Source organism: Stigmatopora argus, chromosome 1 (assembly GCF_051989625.1).
Source record: "Stigmatopora argus isolate UIUO_Sarg chromosome 1, RoL_Sarg_1.0, whole genome shotgun sequence".
NCBI lineage: Eukaryota > Metazoa > Chordata > Actinopteri > Syngnathiformes > Syngnathidae > Stigmatopora > Stigmatopora argus.
The window spans coordinates 30135218-30157717 of NC_135387.1; the positions used below are offsets into that span (position 1 = coordinate 30135218).

General features: G+C 41.3%; 3 protein-coding genes across 6 annotated transcripts in view; 2 read left to right on the forward strand and 1 right to left on the reverse strand.

Annotated features, from left to right (window-relative positions):
• The window catches only part of LOC144086065 (gamma-aminobutyric acid receptor subunit beta-3-like), a 37775-nt gene extending 26479 nt beyond the window's left edge, over nucleotides 1-11296 (reverse strand). For 2 of the 4 annotated variants that reach the window (XM_077615846.1, XM_077615838.1), the window contains exons 1-3: nucleotides 10973-11296; nucleotides 1353-1403; nucleotides 95-186 (exon numbers count right to left, since the gene is read on the reverse strand). In XM_077615846.1, the coding sequence (XP_077471972.1) occupies nucleotides 95-186; nucleotides 1353-1403; nucleotides 10973-11082 (253 nt within the window). In that variant the 5' untranslated portion in view covers nucleotides 11083-11296. Of the gene's footprint in view, nucleotides 1-94; nucleotides 187-285; nucleotides 717-1352; nucleotides 1404-10972 lie in introns of those variants that run through there. The other 2 variants (XM_077615853.1, XM_077615863.1) reach the window with 2 other exon arrangements.
• Nucleotides 1209-14798, forward strand: LOC144086094 (uncharacterized). The gene is made up of 6 exons (XM_077615886.1): nucleotides 1209-1416; nucleotides 1526-1572; nucleotides 2633-2725; nucleotides 3728-3781; nucleotides 14485-14533; nucleotides 14634-14798. Exons 1-6 carry the CDS (start codon nucleotides 1368-1370, stop codon nucleotides 14738-14740), a joined length of 399 nt encoding a protein of 132 aa, XP_077472012.1. The 5' UTR covers nucleotides 1209-1367; the 3' UTR covers nucleotides 14741-14798.
• A 2798-nt stretch (nucleotides 14799-17596) lies between these two features.
• The window catches only part of LOC144086087 (gamma-aminobutyric acid receptor subunit gamma-3-like), a 40427-nt gene continuing 35523 nt past the window's right edge, over nucleotides 17597-22500 (forward strand). Inside the window, exons 1-2 of the mRNA XM_077615874.1 lie at nucleotides 17597-18179; nucleotides 18273-18439. Of these exons, the coding sequence (XP_077472000.1) occupies nucleotides 18124-18179; nucleotides 18273-18439 (223 nt within the window). The 5' untranslated portion in view covers nucleotides 17597-18123. The remainder of the gene's footprint in view (nucleotides 18180-18272; nucleotides 18440-22500) is intronic.

The window sequence follows — 22500 nt, forward strand, 5'->3', positions numbered from 1 at the left end:
TATTATTAGGAAAAATAGGACAACCCTTACCTGACCACAAGAAAAAATCAAACCAAAAAAGGTTTGGGCGGATTCCTCACGGATGGATAAATACCTCCAAAGTCTGGCCTGAGACGGATGTCGTACCCTTTCAGGAGTTTATCCACCGTCTCCTTGACAAAAGACATATTCCCCGGTTCGTTGACACTGAAACGACCACAAAAAAAAGAGGATGACTGTAGCCGCGCGTCACGCCAGGTTGGCCGGTAACCTTGACTCGGAAACGTCGGGGGTGCGAGAGCTCACCTTTTGGCGCAACACACTATGGACCCGACTACCAGTGCGGTCAAGACGCGCATTTGGCGCGTCTTGTGTAAAGTCAACATGTTTACAAGCACGGACGACGGCGGTAAATAAATAAATAAAGGAAAATACGAGAGAGGTCCTCGATCAACAGTAGCAAATCGGAGTCAAACGCATTGATTTATCCATGAGAAAAAGTCGGAGAGGCTTGCTTGGGGGCGATTGGAAGCAGTCAAGAGCGACGATTGGAAATAGGGCTTGACATCGTACCCCCCCTTGTTAAAGAGAGCTTTTTCCGGGCTAACTGGGGGGTTTAATAGCGCATCTTGGGGAGGGGGGGTGGACGAGGAAGCTGCTGCCGCCGCCGCCGCTGCTGCTGATGCTGGCGGCGTTGAAGGCACTCGGTTCGGTTCGGCTCGGTTCGGCGAGACTCGGCTCGTTCACGAGTCGTTCGCGCCTCGACACTTGCCCTCTGTAAGAAATGCTCACAACAGGGGCGTTCCGTTTTTTGTTTTTTTTACTACCCCGTTCACACGTAAATTGTTTCCCACGAGTGATTCAAATATCCATTTGTGTGTTTTTTAAAATCTATTTATTTATTAAAACAGCTCTTTTTGCCTAAACAAAGTTTTTTAAAATGTCAATAAACGCATTCAATTGAACTCATTTCAATTCAATATATGCTTACGTGTTTCTTAAATACATTTGATGAATATTGTGGCATTTATTTTACATTTTAATTGCAATATGATGGAATTAATCCTTGTTTTAGGACGTTTTCAATGCTGAATTCATTTCTTTTTTTTCGGATTGACAATGGTTTACGCCATTAGGCGTGACACTTTTTACAGCGTTCTCAGCACCATCTGCAGCTCCCCTTTATTTTCTCTAAAAATGGTAAGTCCCAATCCCTAGAGGAGGTCTAGTTGTGTTATTTAATTTAATTATTCAACGCTTGGAATAGATAGCAATATGATTGTGGCCGCTATTTTTAATTTTTATTATTATTATTTATTTATTTATTCAATGGACAAAGTGAATGGGCGAATGGTCATTTTGGACTTACGTACCTGCTTGTGTCATATATGGCGAACAACTTCTTATTTCCATCAACTGCATTCCTGCGGGGAAAAGGTGAAGAAAAAGAAAAGTTTTTAGTGAATATGATACATTTTATTTGACAAACTGGTGACCGTGGGCTCATTAGTGACAGGCGACCCGCTGATAATACGGTATTTGTTAGTGCACTTCATTCTCTGGGTTTGCGTCCGACCACGCTTCACTCGAGAGGTACGTAGGTTTAAAAACTTTTTTTTGCTTTTCAACGTCATATTTGCTTGCTAAAAGTTTTTGTTATAGTCGTGGTTGAACCATTAATGATACCATTTACAAGAGTTCGCTTGTTTTAGTGCTAGAATAAGCCGTACTACGGTCTATCCAGTAAACCTAATGCTAACTAGCTAGCTAACTAGCTAGCTAGCTTTAAACACCGAAGCGTTTTTTTGACAAAATGGCTGCCATGCGGTCATTAGTATCGCCTACCGTTCGTAAGGGAACAAATCCCGAGCACTAATGGTTCATTTTCCGAACCGCTTACCCTCTTATATCCACAAATAAATTACGTTTAGTCATATATTTTAAATGTAAATATTAATTAATTCATTTTCCGAACAGCTAATTCTCCTGTATCCTCAAATAAAGGACATATAGCCATATACTTTTCAATGAAAACATTCATTAATTCATTTTCCGAACAGCGTATTGTCCTATTATCCTCAAATAAAGTACATATAGCCATATACTTTTCAATGAAAACATTCATTAATTCATTTTCTGAAGCCCTTATCCTCACAAGGCTCGCGGGGGGTGCTAGAGCATATCCCAGCCAGGTGTGGGACAACACCCTGAATCGGTGGGCAGCCAATGGCAGGCCACAAGGACGACAAAAGGACAACCAATCATAGATGGATGCAATTTTAGAGTCTTAAACCAGCCAGTTTAGCATGTTTTTGGGACGTGGGAGGAAACTGAAGTACCTGATGAAAACCCTCACAAGCCCAGTACGGACATGAAAACCCCGCCCACCTGGATTTCAAACCCTCGTCCCTAGAACTGCGAAGCCGACGCGCTAACCACTCGATCGCCGTGCCGCCCACATCGCAAGTTTACACACGCACACACAATTAACTCACTGGCGCTGTAATTGACTCGGTTTGTAATAACAGTCATCACTCGGATTGAATAATTCAACACAAGATTATCCTCGACGGCGGGTCAAATTAACCACACGCCATTTGACACACCCGCATTTGAACTAACACGGGTGCCAACTCTTTTTTTTTCCCCGCAGCAATTTCACGTCGTCCCCGAGACTCGAAATGAGGCGGCGACCAAGCAACAACGGCGCCGTGTTCTCCAGGATTTTGAATGCATGGTCTCGCAGGTGGGTGTGGCTTGTCATTTTTTGGGGGGTGTTGGCCAGGGGCGTAACTAGGTTTGGAGGACACGTGGGGCTTAGCCCCCCAGGGGGAGGAGTTAAGGATATAGTAAATATTCTTGTAGACATTAAGCAATTAAAAGACATCTCAAAGAACTGGCGAAAAACTTTTTCATTCATTTTCCGAACTGCTTTTTCTCACATGGCTCGTGGGGGGTGCTGGAGCCTACCCCAGCTAACTATGGGGGACACCCTGGTGGGCAGCCAATCGCAGGGCACGAGGAGACAGACAACCAATCACTTATAACTAGGAACAATTTAGCATACGCTTAGCCTAGCATGTTTGTTTTTGGGATGTGGGAGGAAACCGGAGTACCCGGAGAAAACCCACGAGAACATGCACATTCCACAGAGTGAGGACAAAACTGGAATTGAACCCTCGACCCTAAAATTGTGAGACCGACCTGCTAACCACTCTTTCAAAAATTGTTATCACGATAAAAAATAAAGAAAAGAAAAATTATAATCGCATATTTTGGCGATTTGCGTTGATGCTCCGTGATAGCCTCTATTGCTAACATGCTAAAAACACATTTCCTCATCATCCTCTTCTCCTGGCTGTTTTTTTTCTGGACTAGCATTCATCTCACAACAGCGACCCCATTCTCCGTGGTGGCCGTGTGGTGTAATTACAGTTTACATTATCATTTTTTTCCGAAAGCTTTTAATATTATCATTGAGAAAAACATTTTTACAATAATTATCATTAAAATTTTCTCACCTACGCTAACCACAGATTTGAACAAATTTTGGAGATAATACGCTCATTTGGCAATATTTCTTTTGATTTTTCCCCCCTTTTTTGCATTCTTTTCAGGTAAAATATCTTTGTTCGAGCCCCCTTTTTTTCATTTTTATTGTTCCATCCTTTGCTCTCAAACTAAATAAACGCCAGTGTTCCAAATTTAAACCTGTTTGTGAAATTTTCCTCCATGTTCTCTCACACAGATCAAGACAGATATTTTTGGCACAAGCTTTGTTCCAGCGCCCGACACAGAAATGGTAAGTTCAGCTTCATACAGTTTGTATCCGTGAATATTTTTATTGTAATTAAAAAAGAAAAGGTACAAAGAAGTATTAAATGGATCTTTTAGAACAAAAAAATAATAATTTAAAGAGAGGAGAATATTTGCTATTCAGAAAAGGAAAATTTAGACAAATTAATCTATTAATGATCTATTTACTATAACGAAAGCTGGTGATTAATGAATAAGTCGATTAATTAAGTTGGGCATTCTTAATGAAACCGTAACGACGATTTGGGACGTCCAAAAAATAAGTTGGACAGCCTTCGTTTGCTTGGGAAAGAGAGCTGATTTTTTTAATGTAACAGCGACATCCAGTGGTTGTTTTTAATTTAAAAAAGTTATTAAGCTTCTCACTCATATGAAGATGATAAAAGTGCAATATTTTTTTTCACATTTTCATGGTATTGTCTATTTTTCAGAATTTCATATTTTAACTATCTAACCAAGCTTTCAAATGACCAAGAATAATTTCATATTTATTATTTTTTGGCCTCTTTTATTAAACAAACAATTCATAAAAAAATATATTTCCGTTACATTTACTCTATCAATTGACATGGGAATTACTTAATTAATTTTCAATTCATCAAAATGTATGTTCAGTCATTATATATTTGGTTAGCTAATTGTTGATTATTATAATTGTTTTAAAAATAAAAACAAATTAAAAAACGGCGGTCAAAAAAATTATTGCAAATTGATATTTTTAACAATGTGGAAATTTAGTTCTTAGTAAGGGAAAATGTCTTTTAATCTTTTGTTTTTCATTTAAAAAGGAAATAACTAAATATTTTTTAATTATGTTCAATAATAGTGGAAAACAGAACATATTTTTTTAAATTGTATTTATTTTTTAATAAATGTAATTTTATTTGTTTTTCATTTCAAAAGGAAACTAATTATTTTTTTAATTATGTTCAATTAAAAAGTAGAAAACAGAAAATATTTTTTTTAAATTTTATTTATTTTATAATAAACTGTATTTGATCTGTTTTTCATTTCAAAAGGAAACTAAATATTTTTAATTATGTTCAATAATAAAGTGGAAAACAGAAAATATTTTTTTAAATTTTATTTATTTTTTAAATAAATTTTATTTTATTTGTTTTTCATTTCAATTTGAAACTAAATATTTTTAATTATGTTCAATAATAAAGTGGAAAACAGAAACTATTTTTTTATTTATTTATTTATTTTTAGAGCCCAAAAGTCACTATTTAGCAAAATTTCTGTTTTCTACCTAAATAAATTGTTAATACCATTTATCCTCACAAAGTTTGTGGGGGTGCTGGAGCCCATCCCAGCTCAATATGGGTACTTAGTAGGATACACCTTAAATTGGTCGCAGGCCAATCGCAGGGCACGAGACAAACAACCAATCAAAGTCGGTTTAGCATACAATTAGCCTAGCATGCATTTTTTGGGGATGCGCGAGGAAACCGGAGTACTCATAGAAAAACCACATAGCCACGGGGAGAACGCGCAAATTCCACACAAAAACGACGGAATCCGTCAGGGAATCAAACCCTCCATCTTAGAACTGAATCTCACACTGAGGTGGGTCTCGCGGGGATTCCAAGATGGCCTCCAAACCGCCTGGTTGACTCGATTTTTGCAATATTTTGTGCTCCGCTGAATTCGTAAAGTTCACTGAACTTCAATCTTTATAATATTGCGTAAGACGCGGGAAAATGTACCCAGGGGATTTTGATTCCTTATACCTCGTTATACGGTAGTGACCTACCAATCCATAACTGTCTTTGTGAAAAAAATCGGAAACCCCGATATTTGGGGGATTACTGTAGTGGTTTGGGGTTGCATTCTACATGACTAGATGGCATCGTTAGGACACCCTTGTTGTATCGATTATTGCTATAATGCACAGACCTCTCACCTGCAGGGCATTCCTCCAAAGCGATTAAGGTTCCAGTTTGACACAGGAGTCCCATGTGGCCCCTTACCCTGTAATTGGATTGCAGTCAAATGTGCTTCCCCCGCGTAATGACGGCGTCCCGGCGATATACGGAGATAAGAGCCTCATCCTTTTAGCCCGAGAAGCTCGAGCAGATCGTTTTTTTCTTCTTTTTTTTATAAAGACCGCAAGGATCAGCGCGGCGTTATACCTGTCCTCGCCAGTCGGTCGGACCGGCCGTTTTATTTTGGGAAAGCCCCACTGATTGAAGGCTGGCCTGAATTAGTGTAGCGAACATGCGCTAATCGCCGACCTGACCAAAATAATTGTGGGCGACTTCATCCTGTTAGGTTGGCAGTCTTTTGGAGTCAGCGCTTTTTCGCTTCGCGGAACTTTCGGTTTGAGAATTTGACTGAACCAACGTTCCCAGTCGAAATGGATTGGATTCCCCAGTCAAAGTTAGCCTTTTGGGACCAAAAAAAAAAAAAAAACAGATCCCACCCACAAGAGAGCTTATTGGCTGTCCTCGTACGCCCAACGCGATATTGACAACACTTGAAAAAGTGATGTGAGGCAAATATTAAATGTACCACTGTACAGTGGTACCTCAACATACGAGTGCCCCGACCTACGAGCAATTTGAGATACTTTGGAATGTGGGAGGAAACCGGAGTACCCGGAGAAAACCCACCTAGGCCCGGGGAGAACATGCAAACTCCACACAGGTGGACCGACCTGGATTTGAACCCAGGACTCCCACTATGAGGCCGCCACGCTAACCACACATCCACCAGTCCGCCCTGGGGTCGTCTTATATTCGGGCCAATACGGTATTTCCAACATTACCCTATATTTACACCCACACACCCGTATTTGATAATACTTTTTATCCATTATTGAAGTTTTCTCGATTAAAAGTCGAAAATAAGAGCGCCGATAGTAAACGTGGGAGACTTTATCTGGGATCAGAGTCAATGAGCGACGCGGGAGAGTAGCCTATCCCTCACACAACCAGCTGTCCACGAGCCCTGGGCACAACACTTATCCCTGGTGTGAACACACATACCCACACACACACACACAAACACACACACACACAAGCCTGGGATTAATCCCCGAGCAACGAACGGCCACCCCCACGCCGACGCTCGCCGTCAGCTTTTGCATAAGACATGACATCACAGATCGAGCGATTGGTCGCCCGGGGCGTTCGCCTGTACCCATTTTATTTATTTATTGTGCAAAACGATGGACGAAATCTCGGAGGCACCTGCGTTAGTTTTGCCGTCTCGCAGATTTCATTATCTGATAGTCGCCAACCATCGAATTCGACCTGTATGCGTGCCGGAATTGGATTGGACAGCCAGCTGTGACACGTGGAGGGGTGGCGTGCGGGTCATTGAAAGGCATCTGCTTAATACTCTTATGTAAAATTGAAATGGAATGCAAGTTCATCCAGTTTTTGATCATCGAAAAATCGCTAAGTAAGGTCACCCCTATTAAAAAACACATATGTATATATATATATATAGTCGTACCTCTACTTACAAAATTAATTGGTTCCAAGACCTTTTTCGTAACTTGAAAATTTGGTAAGTAGAGGTGTACTTTATATGTAAATTCTCTTTTTCTCACACAACTACCAACTAAATGTTTTAAAATTGGTAATTAAAAATTCTAATATAATAAAATAATAATTCTGTCATAAAAACCAGAATATAGTCATACCGCTACTTATGAAATTAATTGGTTCCAAGACTTTTTTCATAACTTGAAAATTTCGTAAGTAGAAGTGTACTTTATATGTAAATGGGTCTGACCCATTTACATATAAAGTACACTTCTACTTACGAAATTTTCAAGTTATGAAAAAAGTCTTTTATTTTGAATTCCCATTATTAAGCGATTAAAAACCACAAATGCAACATACCACATATTTTCACACACACACACACACACACGTGTGTGTGAAAATATGTGGTATGTTGCATTTGTGGTTTTTAATCGCTTAATAATGGGAATTCAAAATAAAATAACGGATAAGGAAATGCATTTACTTTTTGGGGGATTTCGTCACTTGGATCTTTTTCGTATCTCGAGTCACTCATTTGCTTATAAAAAAAATTGTAACCTGAAACTATTGTACCTAGAGGCATTCGTAAGTAGAGGTATGACTGTATATAAATATATATATATATATATATATACAGTAAATAATTTTCTATTTTTACTTCAGTGCTTACGAGTTTCAGCGTGGATTTTGACATTTTTACGAACTTAAAAGACAAAAATAATAAATTTTTTAAAAAATAAAAAAAATATAAATATACAGTAAATAATTTTCTTTTTTTTACTTCAGTGCTTACGAGTTTCAGCGTGTATTTTGACATTTTTACGAACTTTAAAAGATACAAATAATACAATTAAAAAAAATATATATATAAATATTTTTTTTATTTTTATTTTTTAAATTTAAAATGTATTTTATTGTTTTTTAACTATAGTGCTGAGTCCTAGTTTCCACTTTAGCTACTAGGGCTCAGCACAAAAGCTAATATATACATATATACATATGATCATCTCTTTATTAGGTTGCTATTTTTATTTAGTTTTAATACTAAATGGCATTGTCATACATAATCATGGCATAACACTTGTTATAAATTTGAACAAATTATGCCACTTTTAAAATGTCATTTATTTCAAGAACATTATTAAAGTTAAATCTGTCCAATGCATTCTATTAAAGGGTTCATTTCTGAGGTTTGTGGATCAGGCCTAAATTTGCTTTCTCCCAAATATAGATCCAAAAAGTATGCGCAGCTAGCAAGCTAAGTGGCTAAAAATAACGAGGATAAATTTGTCGTCCTAAGGTCGTTAGTCCACATTAGCGTTTAACTTTGTTGGGGACATCGCCGCTCGCTCCTTAAAATAATCCTAACACCATCTTTAAAATTAGATTAAAAAGGGTACAAATAGAGAGGTCACGTGATGTCCAATCTAGTTCGACTGGGAGGGCCGGCAGAGATTGGTCAATCAGTGGCGGTGAAATATGATTTGAAATACAGTCATACCTCTACTTATGAATTTCTAAAAGTACGGAAATTTCAGGTTACAATTCTTTTATATAAAAGTAAATGCATTTCCTTATCCGTCATTTTATTTTGAAAATATTGTCGCGGATGCATTGATTCTCACTTTAGATCATCACTGCCCTCTACTGGGCTCTCATTGGCTGTCTCATAACAACCACTATCCATGTTTCAAGATAACTCTCTTACATAACTGTCCAACTTGCCATTTTTTATATGCTTTATTTATTTTAAGACATAAATAAATAATTTTCTTATTTTCTCTCATTTTTGTGTGTTTCCTCAAACCTTTTTATACAAAATTGGGACTTTTTAAGCAATTTTAAAGGGTTTAGTTGGTAGTCGTGTGAGGACCGTGGAACCAATTCGAGAATTTACATATAAAGTACACTTCTCCTTACGGAATTTTCAAGTTATGAAAAAAATCAATTCATTTCATAAGTAGAGGTACGACTGTATTTTACATACCGCGCATCCTCGCAAGGGTTGGTGGAGCCTATCCCAGCTGACCTCGGGCGAAAGACTGGTCGCCAGGATACACAGAGAGACATACGACCATTTGCACTCCCAATCAGTCCATACCAAAGTCAGTTAATGATTGGAATTCCCCTTATTAAGCAATTAAAAACCATACAAATACAATGCGGCACATATTTTCACACACACAAACGGTGCAAAAATATTGAGCCGGGGTGTCCCTGGGCTTAAAGTCAAAATGGTACAAAAGTATTGGGTCGGGCCATCCCCTAGGCCCAAATTGAGAACAGGGTGCAAAATTTTGGGTCGGGGTGTCCCTAGGCCCAAAGACGGTATAGATAGCAAAAGTATTGGGTCGGGCCATCCCCTAGGCCACATGTGTCAAAGTGGCGGCCCGGGGGCCAAATCTGGCCCACCGCATTATTTTGTGTGGCCCGGGAAAGTAAATCATGAGTGCTGACTTTCTGTTTTAGGTTCAAATTAAAATGAAGAGTGTAGATGTATATTAAATTTCCAGATTTTGCCCCTTTTAGATCAATAATTGTCATTTTTAATATATTTTTTTCTGTGTTTTTAGTTCAAAAATCATTTTGTAAAATGTAAAAATATATTTAAAAAAAGCTCAAATAAACATTGTTTTAGATCTATAAAAAATGAATATTCAGGGCTTTTAATCCATTTATTAAAAAAAATCTAAATATATCTAAAATGGTCCTATGTATATTAAATTTCCTGATTTTTTTCAATTATCGCGGCCATGTTTGGTCTACATTAACCGCGATATTCGAGGGATTACTGTATACGTTTTTTCATCATTTCAAATGGTGTACACCACATGTGTTAAAGTGGTGGCCCGGGGGCCAAATCTGGCCCACCGCATCATTTTGTGTGGCCCGGGAAAGTAAATGATGAGTGCTGACTTTCTGTTTTAGGATCAAATTAAAATGAACAGAGTAGATGTATATTAAATTTCCTGATTCTGCCCCTTTTAAATCAATAATTGTAATTGTTAATATTTTTTTTTCTGTTTTTAGTTCAAAAATCATTTTGTAAAATCTAAAAATATATATAAAAAAAGCTAATAAACATTGTTTTATATATATAAAAAAACTGAATATTCAGGGATTTTAATCCAGTTCTTTTAATCCATTTATTAAAAAAAATCCAAATATTATATCTAAAATGGTCCGGCCCATATGAAATCGAGTCGACATTAATGCGGCCCGCGAACCAACCCGAGTCTGACACCCTTGCCCTAGGCCCAAAGACAGAACAGATTGCAAAAGTTTTGGGTCGGGCCATCCCCTAGGCCACATGTGTCAAAGTGGCGGCCCGGGGGCCAAATCTGGCTCGCTGCATCATTTTGTGTGGCCCGGGAAAGTAAATTCTGAGCTCTGACTCTCTGTTTTAGGATCAAATTAAAATGAAGAGTGCAGATTTATATTAAATTTCCTGATTTTCCCCCTTATAAATCAATAATTGTCATTTTTTAATCCATTTTTTCTGTATTTTTAGTTCAAAAATCAAAGTTTTGGGTCGGTGCATCCTCAGGCCCAAATTCATAACAGGGTGCAAAAATATTGGACAGACCAATTTTGTTATACGCAGCTGTGTATGATGACAATAAAGGCTTTTTTTATCCCTAGGCCCAAATTCCGAACATCGGCAAGAAACGTTAACTCACCAGTTGACCAACATGGCGGCGTCGTTCCCCGATATAAAAGGAAGTTCTCCTTGGACACGGCTTAGGCAAAAGACAGGTAAAATCCAGCAGAGGAACATGTTCCTCTTCATCCCTGGCTCGCCAGTCCTCTCTCGGCCAATCAAACGTGACGTGGCTAAACACTCTCCCACTCCCAACTCGCTGCCGTCCCGGGGGTCTTCGGCTGGAGCTCGGCGAGGGCCGCCGGCGAAACCGCGATCCCGAGTGACGGTGGCGCATTCGCCACCCGATGGAATTCCTCGTCAATTCGGCCAAATAGGTCAAATTCCAACAGGATAAAAAAAAAAAAAAAAAAACACGTAAAGCCCCCCAACCCTACCCGCCTAGCCCCCCTCCATCCCACCAATTCGTCGGACGCCCCGCGCCAAAGTGCCGAGGCGCGTACCACCACCACCGTCGCCGCCGCCGCTCGGAGTTCAGGCGTCTTTGCGAGTGGCACGACCCGAGTGGGCGGGGCACGCGTCCCGGGACGGGGGAAGGCCCTCCCCCACCGACCCGAGGCCGCGCCCCTCCCCCCCCAGCCCCCCTTCACTCGCCGCTCAGAGTCTTACTGACGGCAGGATGCAGATTGTAACCGGGGATTAGGGAGATTCAAAAATCCGATTTCGCCCGGAGAACGCCTGGCGTATTAGCGCGGGTGTGCGTGCGTGCGTGTGGGTTTGCCAGGGCGAGAACGCGCTTGACTTCCGGTTTGTTTGAGTGTGCGGCCGGTCTGTCGTCATAGGGGTTTTTCTTTATTAAAATAGGACAGATTAGGACTGAGGGCAGCCTGGTGGGAGTCATTAGCTTGCCGTTATCTCGCCGTTAGCTTGACGTTAGTGCGTCAGCCTCACAGTTCTGGGGTCGAGGGTTCGATTCCCAGGTGGATCCTTACTTTGTGTAGTTTGCATGGGCTTTTGTGTCCGTTAGCTTGCCATTAGTGTGTCGGCCTAACAGTTCAGGGGTTGAGAGTTTGATTCCCAGGTGGATCCTCACTTTGTGGAGATTCCATGGGCTTTTTGTGGCCGTTAGCATGTCGGTCTCACAGGTCTGGGGTCGAGGGTTCAATTCCCAGGTGGATCCTCACTTTGTGGAGTTTGCATGGGCTTTTGTGGCCGTTAGCGCGTCGGCCTCACAGGTCTGGGATCGAGGGTTCGATTCCCAGGTGGATCCTTACTTTGTGGAGTTTGCATGGGCTTTTGTGGCCGTTAGCTTGCCATTAGTGTGTCGGCCTAACAGTTCTGGGGTTGAGGGTTTGATTCCCAGGTGGGTCCTCGCTTTGTGGAGTTTGCATGGGCTTTTGTGGCAGTTAGCTTTCCGTTACCATGTCGGCCTAACAGTTCTGGGGTCAAGGGTTCGATTCCCAGGTGGGTCCTCGCATTGTGGAGTTTGCATGGGCTTTTGTGGCCGTTAGCGTGACGGCATCACAGTTCTGGGGTCGAGGGTTCGATTCCCAGGTGCATCCTCACTTTGTGGAGTTTGCATGGGCTTTTGTGGCCGTTAGCGTGTCAGCCTCACAGTTCTGGGGTCGAGGGTTCGATTCCCAGTTGGATCCTCACTTTGTGGAGTTTGAATGGGCTTTTGTGGCCGTTAGCTTCACAGTTCTGGGGTCGAGGGTTCGTTTCCCAGGTGGGTCTTCGCTTTGTGGAGTTTGCATGATCTCCCTGGGCTTTTGTGGCTTCCCTCCGGGTACTCCGGTTTCCTCCCACATCCCAGAAACATACATGCTAGGCTACTTTAGCCCTCTAAATTGTCCCCGGCCATGATATGATTGTTTTTTTTTGTCTCTTTCGGCCCTGCGATTGGCTGGCCATCGATTCAGGGTGTCCCATTAGTCAGCTGGGATGGGCTCCAGCACCCCTGCAACTCTTGTGAGGATGAGCGGTTCAGAAAATGAATAAGGAATTGTCAGGTTGGCCATTAGACATTACACAAAAGCATGCTTGTGGACTTTCACTTGCGAGGAGGACGGAGGGACGTTGAGGACGACTCCCCAACGGCGTTCTGACCTTTCCTTTCTTTTGTCCCAGTTTCATGATATCACATTCATCTTTATATACGAAAGTTGTGCTGTATGTGTGTTTCATTGTTTATCATGTACCCACATAAAGGACTAAAGATGGGAATTAGCCCTCGGCTACAAACTTACATATTTACATATACAGTCATGCCTCTACTTATGAATGCCTCTAGGTCCGAATGTTTCAGGTTACGAAATTTTTTATATGCAAATATTTTTGAAATTTACCGTATCTTCTCGCATATTAGCCGCCCCCGTGTATAAGCCGCACCGTTAAAATGGTTGAATTTGACAATTTTCCCGGATTCTCAATTTTCACCTCCATATTCATGAATTTAATTTCCTGTTGCAATTGGGTAATTAAAGTTCACTTCCTGTTACTTTTACAGAATTTACAGGTCATTTTCTGTTGATTTTCAGTTACTTCCTGTTCCTCCAGTCACCAAAAAAGGATCAGTAAATGAAAAAAATCTACCGTATTTTCTCGCGTATAAGCCGCACGCTTAAAATGGTTGAATTTGACCATTTCCCTCGTATAAGCCGCCCCCTGATTGACAATTTTCAACTCCATTTTCATGGTTTTAATAGGGAGACCAAATGTGTTACTTTGAAGGGAAAATATTAAGAAAAATCATATTTCTGAGATACTGTATGAATCAAAAGTAGATTGTTAGCATCAATATAGTAATTTATTGAATTTTGCGGGTAATGTAGACCAGACATGGCCGTGATAATTGAAAAATTGAGTAGGGTCACCCCTATTAAAAAAAAATAATAATAATGTTTAATTTTTTTAATTAATAAAAATGTGAAAATCTAATAAAATGTGCCGTTGTATAAGCACAAATGTAAAATGCACAAAATCTCAAACATGAAAATAGAATAGAGTAAATTCAAATGATATAGAAAATAAAATAATACATATAATCAGAATTCGGTGGTTGTGGTTAGCGCGTTTGTCATCCCTAGCTAAGATAGCGGCGCCCTGAGCGAGCAATGGCAGGCACAAGTAAGCAAGTTTTTTCACATTTTATGCAAGATACGGGTTATTTTTCTTCAATTTCATTCATAGACGTCAAAATAAATTTTGTTTGGCCTTTTATCTGTTTATCTTTTCTCTATTTTGAAATAAATGACCGCATTGTCTTGCATTATGGCGTTTCGCCTTTGCCATTTTGCAGTTTCCTGCATGTCAAGTCAAATTTGTGCGCATATAAGCCGTACCCTCGATTCAGTCATCATTTTTTTTGGCAACAAATACGGCTTATATGCGAGAAAACACGACACACAACCACGCCCCCTTTACAGACCGGGGGCCCAGGTGCCCCCCTGTCGCCCCTCTAGGTTCCGCCCCTGGTTCAATCCATGTTAACTGGCACCAAATGCTCACTGCCGGCCCTCCTATATTCAGTCATTCCAGCTCTTGTCATATTTAATGTTGAGACCTTTTATTATTACCATTTTTTTTCTTCAGTTCTTGGCGGTGATTCAGTTCTCGTCTCATACCCTAAAGAGTAAACAATGTACTGAGTCCAGCACTTCCTCAATCTCACATGATCGATATTGGACTTGTCGAGGCTGCGGCTTTGGGTGTCGTGTTTATTTTTTATTGTTTTTTCATAGGTCACTCACTTTTTCCCGGAAAGAAGATTGGATATTTTGTCACCCAGACGGAGACGCCATCTTTCTTGACGCTAATCCTGTCCCGAGTGACACTTTTGGACAAATAGACTATCTCTTCTTCTGTTTTTTGGTGAGTAAATAAATCCAGCTCCAGATTTCACCGTTTTATGAACACTTTTTTTTTTAATTATACGCCCAACATTAACACATCCATCCACATTAAACTCCTATTTTTTCTACTAAAATAGTTTTTTTCATGTTGTTTTTAGTAGTTGAGTTGATTTAGTCATCTTTTTTTTGCGACAAATACGGCTTATATGCGAGAAAATACGGTGTCCATTTTGTCTTGGAGAACTGGAACAAAAATGCTTTTTAAAACAAGTGTCCGGTTTATATTCGCACAAATTACACTTGAATGCACAAAACTGCAAGGTGACAAAGACGTCATGATGCCATGACGTCATGAAGCCATGACCTCATGAAGCCATGACGTCAGGAATCCATGACGTCAGAAACCATGACGTCATGATGCCATGCCGTCATGATGCCATGCCGTCATGATGCCATGACGTCATGATGCCATGACGTCATTATGCCATGACGTCATGATGCCATGACGTCATGAAGCCATGGCGTCATGATACCATGGCGTCATGATGCCATGTCGTCATGAAGCCATGAAGTCATGACGTCAGGAAGCCATGACGTCAGGAAGCCATGACGTCAGGAAGCCATGACGTCATGATGCCATGACGTCATGATGCCATGTCGTCATGAAGCCATGACGTCATGAAGCCATGACGTCATGAAGCCATGACGTCAGGAAGCCATGACGTCAGGAAGCCATGACGTCAGAAACCATGACGTCATGATGCCATGCCGTCATGATGCCATGCCGTCATGATGCCATGCCGTCATGATGCCATGACGTCATGATGCCATGACGTCATGATGCCATGACGTCATGATGCCATGACGTCATGAAGCCATGGCGTCATGATACCATGGCGTCATGATGCCATGTCGTCATGACGTCAGGAAGCCATGACGTCAGGAAGCCATGACGTCAGGATGCCATGACGTCATGATGCCATGACGTCATGATGCCATGTCGTCATGAAGCCATGACGTCATGAAGCCATGACGTCAGGAAGCCATGACGTCAGGAAGCCATGACGTCAGGAAGCCATGACGTCATGATGCCATGACGTCATGATGCCATGGCGTCATGATGCCATGGCGTCATGAAGCCATGGCGCCATGAAGCCATGACGTCATGAAGCCATGACGTCATGAAGCCCTGACGTCATGAAGCCATGACGCCCTGATGTCATGACGCCCTGACGTCATGACGCAAGACAATACGGCCGATACGGTCATTTACTTTCAAATAAAGAAAAGATAAACAGATAAAACGCTAAAGAAAATTTATTTTGACGTCTATGAATGAAATTCAAGAAAAAAAATATATCTTGCATAAAGCGTGAAAAAAAATTAAATTCGTGCCTGCCATTGCTCGCTCAGGGTGCCGCCATCTTACCTAGGGATGACAAACTAGACGGACACACTTCCTGGTTGTACTGCTCACATGACTTCCTTTTTTAATTCGTCCACGTGCGATGATTTAAAAAAAAAATCCCTTCAAAGTAAGACATTAGTACTCCCTAATAAAACCATGAATATGGAGGTTAAAATTGTGAATCGAGGGGCGGCTTATACGAGAGAAATTGTAAAATTCAACGATTTCTAAGGCAATTTTAAGGGTACGGCGGTCAATATGCGAGAAAATACGGTATCTACCGTCAACGCAGTTCTGTTTGAAATATAATTTAATTTGAAAATTAAATAACAATAATAATTCATAATAGTAATAAAGCTGAAATGTTACATCAAAATAGGTGGTATTTGAAATCGGCTATTTCTTTCTGAAATGAAGAATCGTACTGTTTTTTTAACGCCACATGCATTTTTTAAAAATGTTTATTTTCATTTTATTTATATATTTTATTTTTTATTTTTTTATGTATGTGATATTTCCTTTAATATGTTTGACATGCATTTACAATTAATGCTTTGACAAATCCATAGGTTACTATTGTGCTTTTAGTTGTAATGTCAACTTTATCCTCTAGAGGGCAATGAAGCTTCTAAAATGGCTTCGGCTTTGTGGACGTTCAGTTTGGATTTCAATTGGTTGTTGAAAGGATAGAAAAATGTTCAGGAATATAGCATAGTATAGATAATAGATTGGACTTCACCTGCCGTCAATTATCTAAGAATGATAAAATAAATATTTATATTATACAAATTACACTTGCGGTGTTAATTCCAGTATTTAAAAATAATCATGTGAACTGAGAGCGTAAAAGGATTTGATTACATTTCAGTGCCTTTAATGGGAATAGACGCCTAAAATGAATTGGACGCTTGTTGTCATTAATGGTAGCTAATTATATTATAATAAAGTAAACATACTTCCCACAAATACATCAAGGGACCAATTAAACTTGCTGTGTTAATGCAAGGATATAAGAATAATCATTTAAAGTGGTAGTACGCCAGCAAATGATCACGCCATTGACGGTATCAGACGCTCAAATCGTATTGGACGTCCATTTCCGTCAATGGTAGCCTGTTACAAAAAAAACAAGGGCCTTTCAGGACCAATTTAACTTGCAGTGTTAATGCAAGCATATTAGAATAATCATTTAAAGTGGTAGTACGCCAGCAAATGATCACGCCATTGACGGCAACAGACGCCCAAATCGTATTGGACGTCCATTACCGTCAATGGTAGCATGTTGCAAAAAAAAAGGGCCTTTCAGGACCAATTAAACTTGCCGTGATATAAGAATAATCATTTAAAGTGGTAGTACGGCAGCAATTGATGCCCAAATCAGATTGGACGTCCATTACCGTCAATGGTAGCATGTTACAGGCCAAATTAAACTTGGTGTTAATGCAAAAATATAAAAATAATCATTTAAAGTGGTAGTACGCCAGCAAATTATGACGTCAATGATGCCCAAATCAAATTGGACGTCAACTGCCGTCAATGGCAACCAATATTAAAAAAAATAAAAACAACCCTCCCACGTACACATCAGGTGACAAATTCCACTTGTTGTGTGCCGTGATGAGTCACGAGCGACGTGGCTCGGAGGGAGGGCGCAGCTGGAAGCGCCCCACGTGACGCCCAGCACCCCCCGCGCCCTCTCCGCCGATCGCCGATCGATCGTCTGGGGAGAAGACGGGCGAGAACAAAAAAATAAAAGAGGAGCCCCGCCCCCTCGCCGGGAGAGGAGCGCCGCCAGCCCAGCTGCGCTCAGGCGCTCGCTCGCTCGCTGGCGACGAGCGAAGCGAAGGAAAGCGCGTCGAAGTTGAGGGAACGCACTCGTTTGACGAGCGCGCCGCCGTCGGAGACGCCACTTTTTTTTCCGCCGCACGCTGGCGGGGCGGGAACACGCCGTACGACACACCCGCGGCCAAAATGACCATCAAGTTGAGGGTGGTCCTCTTCTCACTCGTGGTCGTCCGCGGCGTTCGGTGAGTTTGGGCGGAAATTAACTCGCTTCCGGGGATCGGTCGGTCGCCCGAACAAAGACGCGCCGAGAGACTAACGAGGCGATTGTGTTGCAGCTGCGAGCAGCCGCCGACGCCGCCGATTGGCGGCGACCACGATGAGGAGCTCCATCATCCAGCTGTCAATCAAATGATGGCGCCCAGGTCGCACCAGGAGGACGCCACTTTGATTCTCAACAATCTCCTCAAGGATTACGACAGGACTCTGCGGCCAGATATCGGAGGTACGGCGCCCCCTCGTTAAAAGTTCACCTGGGGGTGGGGCTAATTTTAGGGAACGGGAAAACGTCCTTTAAAAGTCTGGAATGATTAATAATTGCTCGTCTTGAGCTTTGTACTTGGATTTTTGTATATACCGTATTTTCACGACTATAAGGCGCACCGCATTAAAAGGCGCACCCTTAATGAATGAGACATTTGAATTTTTGTTCCATATATAAAGGACACTGGATTATAAGGAGCCCTGTCTATTTTGGAGAAAATTTAAGACTTAAGTGGGCCTTATAGTCGTGGAAATACGGTATTTACCGTTTTTTCTCGCGTATAAGCCGCACCCTTAAATGGGCTTGAAATTGTTGGATTTCCAATTTGTCACGTTTAAGCTGCAACCAGATTGGCAATTTTCACCTCCATGTTCGTGGTTTTAATAGGGAGTACAAATGTGTTACTTTGAAGGGAAAATATTAAGAAAAATCATATTTCTGAGATACTGAATGAATCAAAAGTAGATTGTTAGGGTCAATACAGTAATTTATTGAATATTGCGGGTAATGTAGACCAGACATGGCCGTGATAATTGAAAAATTGAGAAGTAGAGTCACTCCTAATAATTTTTTTTTTTAATTAATAAAAATGTGAAAATCAAATAAAATGTGCCCTCCTTATATAAGCAGAAATATAAAATACACAAAATCTGAAATACAAATAAACAATAGAGTAAATTCAAATGGTAAAGAAAATAAAATAATTAATATAATCAGAATTTGGCGGCTAGAGTGGTTAGCGCGTCAGCCTCGCAGCTCTGGGGTTCTGGGTTCAAATCCAGATCAGTTCACTTGTGTAGAGTTTGCATGTTCTCCCCGGGCCTGTGTGGGTTTTCTCCGGGTACTCCACTTTCCTCCCACATTCCAAAAACATGCATAGTAAGCTGATTGGACACACTAAATTGCCCTGATTGGTTGTATGTCTCTTCGTGCCCTTCGATTGGCTAGCCACCAATTCAGGGTGTCCAAAATCAGCTGGGATAGGCTCCAGCACCCCCTGCGATCCTTGTAAGGTCGGTCCACCTGTGTGGCGTTTGCATGTTCACCCTGGGCCTGCCTGGGTTTTCTCCGGGTACTCCAGTTTCCTTCCAAATTCCAAAAACAATCATGCTAGGCTAATTGTACGCCTAAATTATACATAGAGGTGAGCGAATTTTAGTTTGTCTCCTTGTGCCCTGCGATTGGCTGGCCACCCATTCACGGTGTCCAAAGTCAGCTGGGATAGGCTCCAGCACCCCCGCGACCCTTGTCAAGTTGGCCCACCTGTGTGGAGTTTGCATGTTCACCCTGGGCCTGGGTTTTGTAAGGGTACTCCGGTTTCCTCCCACATTCCAAAAACATACATGCTAGGCTAGGCTAATTGTACACTAAATTATACGTAGCGGTGTAGGCTAGGCTAATTGTACTCTAAATTACGTTGCTGTGAGTGTATGTTTTTTTGTCTCCTTGTGCTCTGCGATTGGCTGGCCACCCATTCAGGGTGTCCAAAGTCAGCTGGGATAGGCTCCAGAACCCCCCGCGACCCTTGTGAGGATAAGTTTCAGAAAATTAATGAATTAATTTTTTTTATTATTTTAGTCATCTTTTCTGAAAAAGGGGAAAAATAAGTAAATTATCATAATCATCATTTAATTTTATTTTGAAACATGAAATCGACACACAATTTATTTTGGCGAGCCACCAGAGATGTGCTTTAACACCTGTGTTGTTTATTTATGGTATTTTCTTGCTCTGACCTAGTAGGATGTCTTTATTTCTATCGCGGTCGGCATTTTTTCTTACCCGAATAATACGCTGATGCGTGGACGTGGCTGGGGAATTGCTCCGTTTCGCAGTTTGGGGTAAACATCACGCCGCTTTTTTGGGGGGTGTACTTGTCGTCGTTGCTGTTTTTTTTTACCGCCAGCCGCGGGGATCCGGATTTTCACCTCAGTTTTGACACGCATCCTCATTTGCGCCTGCTGATGAAGCACCCGTGAAAAGGCGGACAAATCATTAGCAAGACCGCAGCCTGAGCGGTTAGCGCTGCGGTCGAGTCGCAGTTCCGGGGTCGTGGGTTCGATCCCAGGTGGGGCCTTGCTCTGTGGAGTTTGGATGTTCTCCCTGGGCTTGCGTGGGTTCTCTCCAGGTACTACAGTTTCCTCCCATAGCATGAACGCTAGGCTAATTGTATACGCTAAATTTGTCGGCCTCACAGCTCCAGGGTTCTGGGTTCGAATCCTGTTCGGTCGTGTGAAGTTTGCATGTTCACCCTGGGCCTGCGTGGGTTTTCTCCGGGTACTCCGGTTTCCTCCCACATCCCCAAAACATGCATGCTAGGCTAATTGTATGCCAAATTCGCCGGCTTCACAGCTTTGGGGTTCTAGGTTCGAATCCAGGTCGGTCCACGTGTGTGGAGTTTGCATATTTTTCCCGGGCCTGTGTGGGTTTTTCGCCAGGTATTCCAGTTTCCTCCCACATTTCCAAAACATACATGCTAGGCTAGGCTAATTGTATGCTAAATTGTCCCTAGCTAAGAGTGATTGGTTGTTTGTCTCCCTGTGCCCTGTGATTGGCTAGCCACCCATTCAGGGTGTCCATCTGGCTGAGATGTGATCCGACACCCCCTGCGAACCTTGTTATGCAATACAGCAAGGGTGTCAGACTCGGGTTGGTTCGCGGGCCGCTTTAACGTCGACTTGATTTCACGTGGGCTGGACCATTTTAGATATAATATTTAGATTTTTTTTATAAATGGATTAAAAGAACTGGATTAAAAGCCCTAAATATTCATTTCTTGATAGATCTAAAACAATGTTTATTTTAGCTTTTTTAAAAATATATTTTATAGATTTTACAAAATGATTTTTGAACTAAAAACACAGAAAAATAAGGATTAAAAATGACAATAATTTATTTCAAAGGGGGAAAATCAGGAAATGTAATATACATCTTTACTCTTCATTTTAATTTGATCCTAAAACAGAAAGTCGGCACTCATCATTTACTTTCCCGGGCCACACAAAATGATGCGGCGGGCCAGATTTGGCCCCCGGGCCGCCACTTTGACACCTGTGATGTAGTACATAAATCTATCAAATTCAATAAAGTACTCCTTGAGGTGATATCTCCAGTTTTAAGGCCGCCTCCCTCCCCAGAAAGTGGGTTAAACACCCACATTTAGCACAAAGCGGGACGGTTCAACGCCGCCGGGAAGCGTCGCCCGGATTTAACCTCCCGGGCGACCTTTCGGAGGACGCCTCCCCCAAGCTCGGCTCGCGTCGTCGGGGATGAATGTTTGAAAAGATCCCGTTGCCGTAACTCTGGCGTGGCCATGAATTGTTAACGCGCCGTCAAAATCCTGCGACCAAAGGAAATTTGATTTAAAAAAAAAAAAAAGCAAAACAAGTCTCTTTGGAGTTGAGAAGCAACTGAAGCTTTTATAAAGGTCAGCTGCTGCCCTTTTGTTTGAGATGTCTTTTATTGGGGAGGCAAAAAGACCACATAAAAATGCTTTTCCGCTTCTATTCCCAGGGTTTCCAAGTCATGTTGTTGTCCGCATCCGGTTACCATATTTACTCGCATTAAACTTGTATAATGACAATACAGTGGTACCTCGAGATACGAGGTTAATTCGTTCCGGGACTGAGCTCGTATGTCGATTTATTCGTATCTCAAATGAACGTTTCCAATAGAAATGAACTAAAAACAAATTAATTGGTTCCAACCCTCTGAAAAAACACCCAAAACAGGAAATTGGATTGGAAAAACATTTGTATTTGTTCTAATTTGCTGTCTATTAACAAAGTAACAAATAACTAGTGGTTTAATAGTACTAAAATGTGTTTAATAGTACTAAAGTCAGACTTTTTGCATGGCAACGCGCTCGTAACATAACAAACAAATTTAAATGAACTTGGTTATGATGCAGACACACTCAAAAATATGTTTAATCTAACCTTACACCAAACTTAATTCTAATTTTGATTGACATTTTGATATCTTTCTTGGCTCTATTGGCCCCGCCTCCACCCTGACTTTCA